The 5,148-nt window shown below is 42.9% G+C and overlaps 1 protein-coding gene across 1 annotated transcript; it reads left to right on the top strand.

Moving 5' to 3' along the window:
* Window position 1: 1 nt before the first annotated feature.
* Window positions 2–600, top strand: LOC106631823 (histone H2A type 2-C-like; the record flags this gene model as incomplete). Its single annotated transcript, XM_031057546.1, has 1 exon — window positions 2–600. A coding segment is annotated over one exon (288 nt), but the record flags the coding sequence as incomplete, so codon positions are not given.
* Between the last annotated feature and the right edge of the window lie 4,548 nt (window positions 601–5,148).

Genomic DNA, 5,148 nt, shown 5'->3' with positions numbered 1-5,148 from the left:
CCTGCGCAAGGGCAACTACGCGGAGCGCGTGGGCGCCGGCGCGCCGGTGTACCTGGCGGCCGTGCTGGAGTACCTGACGGCCGAGATCCTGGAGCTGGCGGGCAACGCGGCCCGCGACAACAAGAAGACGCGCATCATCCCCCGCCACCTGCAGCTCGCCATCCGCAACGACGAGGAGCTCAACAAGCTGCTGGGCAAGGTGACGATCGCGCAGGGCGGCGTGCTGCCCAACATCCAGGCCGTGCTGCTGCCCAAGAAGACTGAGAGCCATAAAGCCAAGAGCAAGTAAATTTGGCGAGCAAAGCCACTCAGACTTTGCCCGACCTAACATTCTAAACAAAAGGCTCTTTTCAGAGCCACCCACGTAGTCAGAAAAGAGTTGTGTTGCTTTCTTTGAAAAAGTACTCTGGTGCTGTGTCTTTAATAGTACTGACTTAAACTCAAACGAATTTGTGTTTTGGTCTTTTAAAACTTTGTTTCTAGTGAAGAGGGCTGATACATATGCTTTCTGACCCATGTTTCTAAATGAATGTTGATACTTTTGTAATTGTTTCATTTGTTTATTGTTACATTCAGTAAAGAGCTTCAGGATTCTGCTCACCTTTCATGGTTCCACAGCTTACTGAGGGTGTAGAACACAAGACGGTGGCTAAAGCACGGGTGGGAGTGGCAAAAGCTGTGCAGCATGAAGATAAATAGGAGAGCATCGTAAAGCCCAGATGTAGCTACATCTAGCCATGAAAAAAGGCTTTCTTCATTCCCTTTGAAGGCCTTTGTTCTTTAAAAGATGCTACGTACCCTGTGTTATATGAATTCCTATATATATGCTACAGATATGTAAATACATGTAGTTCCCTATATGTTAAATATATGTAATATATTGTAGCACATATCTTAAATATATGTAATATAAAATGAGGAATGCCTTAGGAAAAATGGCGTTTGATCCTCATCTCTGCCTAGGCAGACCTGCACTCTAAAGAAACAGTGTAACACTTCCATTCAGGAGAACCTTGTAGTGGTAGTATACTCATAAATTGTTTCACTGTTCATTGCTGCTACTCCTGTTGCATCAATTAACAGTGGGTAATATTGAGTTTTCTATATTGTTGGCACAAATATCACCCCAGAGCACAACCTTAAATCTCTTTATATTCATTATTATCAATTATGGGGAAAACTGGCTGATTCCTCTTGCCAGGACATTCCCAGAAGCCTCATCTGATGGTCTGTATGTAGCACACTGCACTGACGTGGCTGGTCTCATCTTTGCTGCACCTCTGCCCTTTCCATCCCTTGGAGAGGAGGAGGAGTGCTCTGGGCTTGGGGGAAGGCAATTCTCCCACTGTGCCTCTTCAAGCTGCAGCTGAGAGGTTTTTTAGGCAGCATTGTGCCATGGCCAAAGCAGGGCATCAGAGATCATTTGTGGAGAGAAACATAAAGAAGAGAGCTGCTGGAGCACCAGACTAATCTGGTATCCACAGATGGTATCTGTATCTAAAAGTTTTGTTTTTAAGTGGACACTTTTAGGGTTGGAGTGGTTTTATTATGCTGTTTTGTTGATCATTTGCTACAGCTAAATATCTCCTGGCCCTTCCACTTCTTTTCTTTAAAAACTTCAATGGTAATTAAAATTTCATTTTAACACACATGAGCCTTCTCACACTTAGTTTCCGAGATTTCTGCATACATGTTTGTCAGAATATTTCAATCTAAGAATGGTTTGGGTTGGAAGGGGCCATTAAATATTATCTCGTCCAAACCCCTGCTTGTGGGCAGGGTCACCTTTCACCAGCCCAGGCTATTCAAAGCCCCATCCTGTCTGACTCTGGGGATAACATCCTCTAGGGATGGGGCATCCCCATTTTCTCTGGACAGCCTTGTTCAGTGTCCCACAAGCTTCTTGCAAAAACTCCTTACTTGTGTGCAATGTAAATGTGGCCTTTTTCAGTTTAAAATCATTCTCCTTCCTCCTGTCCCTACAGGCCTGAAAAGAAGCCTTTCTGTATTGAAAGGCTGCTGTAGGGTTTCCTCAGAACCTGCTTTTCCCCTGGCCAGACAACCACAACTGTCTCAGCCTTTGTTCATGGGAGAGATGAAGCTCCTGATAATTTCTATGGCCCTCTCTGGACCTGCTCTGACAGTGTCCTGTCTTTTTTATGCCAGAGGATCACAGAGCTGCATGCAGCACTCCAGGTGGGGTCCCAAGAGAGCTGAGTAGGACAGGAGAATCACCTGCCTCCACCTTCAGTTCAGGCTGCTTTTGTTGCACCCCGCGTTAGGGTGGGCTTTCTGGGCCACAAGTGTGTATCTCTAGGTCAAAGCACTGGAATCCCAGGGGAAAAAAAAAAAAAGTCTGTAGGGTAGAGATAGGAGTTGGCTCTCTCTGTGGACAAACTCCTGTATGTGGAGGTCAGAGCTGGCAGCACAAGAAAGGGCCCCATCCTCTGAGTGTGGAGCTTAGCCCAGCGTATGCCTCCAAATTCTTCCTGCCATCTGACCGGGGATTCATTATTTGCTTCAGAATTTCATTCCAAACACTTACTACACTCATTTACCTCAGTACCTGGAGTTTCATCCTCTGTGATGCTCAGATCCACCCCTTAGCACTCCCTGGATTTGTCTTTGCCAGCAGTGCCTTCACCAGTGATGAGGTCCAAAATGTAAAAATCCAGTAAATGAGATGGATTAAATGGTAGCAGAGCTGGAAAATCTCCTGGTATTAAAGAAAGCTTTCAGGCAAATTCCAGTGGATGAAGGAATGCAGCTAAACAAGCTTAAATAAATGAATTTATCTCGTTTGCATATGCAATAAGCAGTAGGAAAGAAGAAATCCATATCACATGGTACCTTAGCTGTGTCACTGGGTTGCAATGCAGCCACACATTCTAAAGGATCTGTGACAAAAATAAACATCCAAACCTGCAACCAAGGTCCCTCAAGTGCTATGGATCACAGTTATGCTTAGGGATAACTCAGTGATGTCAGTCTATATCAAAAGACTTAAAACTGCATGGTGAAATATTCAAAGTGCTTTTCTAGCCCTTTTCATCTATATTGCTTGCAATGCTAGGAAAAATGTACCTATTAAGCAGCTCTTACATTACTTTAGTGTGCATATTATTGCACCTATTATGACAGTTGCAGCAGATACAGATATGGATTTAAATTGCCACCTAAGCTCTTAAGAAAATTAAGAGCAGCTTTGAGGTTGGTTGTAATCCACTGATGCAATGACTTTTTTTACTAATTATGTACCCTCTTGTGCAGTCATGATGAGATGTTGCCTTATTGTAATAAACAAATGCAATTTCCTCATTATAGTTTAATGAGCAACTAGGGCAACTGTCCTAATTAATGCACACTTGAAAAGCTACAGATTTTCAATTTTTTAAACTAAGCTGAGTTTTGCAAAGGTTTCCTTTCTCATTTAACCCCTGGTGCTGTGTGCCCAAATTCATGAGGAAAATGTAGTTTCCATAACATGCAGATTGGATGCTAAACTTTGATAAAAAAAAAAATCTCAAATCAACAGTAGAAATAACTTTATTAGGGATTTTATTGAGCAGCAAAATTTTCTTTTGTATATTTTAATTATTTTTTTAATTTTACCAAAGAAAATGCTCTGATCCATAAAAGAACTGAATATATCCCCAACATGTCCACACTTGCAGCAGCAACACACAGGCAAGGCAGCCTTCCAGAAGGCATGACGTTAAATTCTATCTAATGTGCTACATCTATTGAGGAAAGGGCTTTGCAGCTGTTTTATTTGCTTTAGGCTGCTGGTCTCAACCTCTCCATCACCCATCTCTGGCAGAAATGGAAGGGGATTTTCCAAGTCTTGCAGTGGTTTTATGGCTGGAAGGAAAAGTTATGCAAGGATCCTAGCTCTGCATTTAGGAAGCCTTAGGAATAAATTATTATTTTGACATACCAAAAGATTTTGCATAATTTCTTTCAGGTTTGTGTAAGCAATCTGAATGCTGTTTCTAATTGCCTCAGGAAACATAGCTAGACACTGATTTTTCAGATATGAAGAACAAAGCAGACTTTGTGGAGCCAAATGGGAATGTTGGGCACCAGCCTGGCAGGGCCACTACTGACAAATCTTGCAGTTAGTCTATAAACAGTCTTACTTCATTCTGTTCAATCAAAAAAGCAAACCTAATCTAAATTAAATATATATTTTCCTCCTTATACTGTATATATGAATGGCAATTCTTTAAATTTGAAAGAAAAAGGAATTCACAGTGATACTTGTAACACGATTTGTGCCTTTTTGTCACCTGTAACTGAATGCATGACTATCTCAATTGCATTTCCCCCTGAATTTAGGAAATATTTTATTCCCAGAGATATTTTGGAGATGTTGCTGACGTTCTCTACATTATATTAAGGAATAAACTTAAATAACTACACCATTTTTAAAGGATATGAAAAATTTTATAGCAGTAGGCATGCTTAAAGGATATAAAATACAAAAAGTGTAAGAATTGGCAAGCACCTTAAGCATATCAGTTCTGTGTAATATTTAAAATCTTAACAGATTTAATTTAGAAATGCAATTTCATAACTGTAATATTTTAAATCTTAAGATTTAACTTAGAAATACAGTCTCATAACCCTCTTATTGTTTATTCATTCACTTCACAAATACAGTCCAACATACTGTAAACATCATGTATGGCATGCTTTCTGCAAAAGCACGTAACACACGGAAAAAAATCTGGATTCCTCATTGGAATGAAAATTGTTTTGCTAGTCTTCATCCTTCAGATGTCATACAGACAGTTGTTAGTGATGTCCGTAATGCTTGCTTTCGCTTGCGGGTCTCGGTGTACGGCAGCGGATGCTCCTTCCCGAGGCCGGCGGCTGCCGGGGGCGAGCGCGGAGCCTGCGGCCAGCGCTGCGGGCCTGGGCCGGGCTGGAAGGATGGTCCCTCCCTCAAACAGCCCCTCCGAGCTGCCTGCAGGGAATTCCTGCTCTAAACACTCCCGCTGCAGCCCCTCGCTGACCCTTCCTCCCGAGGCCGGTCAGGGTCTCGCTCCCGGCTCCCCCCGCACCGACCGGCGGTGGCTCCGCGCCCAGCCCCGCACGGAGCAGGGGCAGGTCACTCAGTGGGAGTGTCCGGGGAGACAAAACAAC

This window comes from Geospiza fortis, unplaced genomic scaffold (genome assembly GCF_000277835.1).
Source record: "Geospiza fortis unplaced genomic scaffold, GeoFor_1.0 scaffold186, whole genome shotgun sequence".
NCBI classification, from domain to species: domain Eukaryota; kingdom Metazoa; phylum Chordata; class Aves; order Passeriformes; family Thraupidae; genus Geospiza; species Geospiza fortis.
This window is presented reverse-complemented; position numbering and strand designations above follow the sequence as displayed.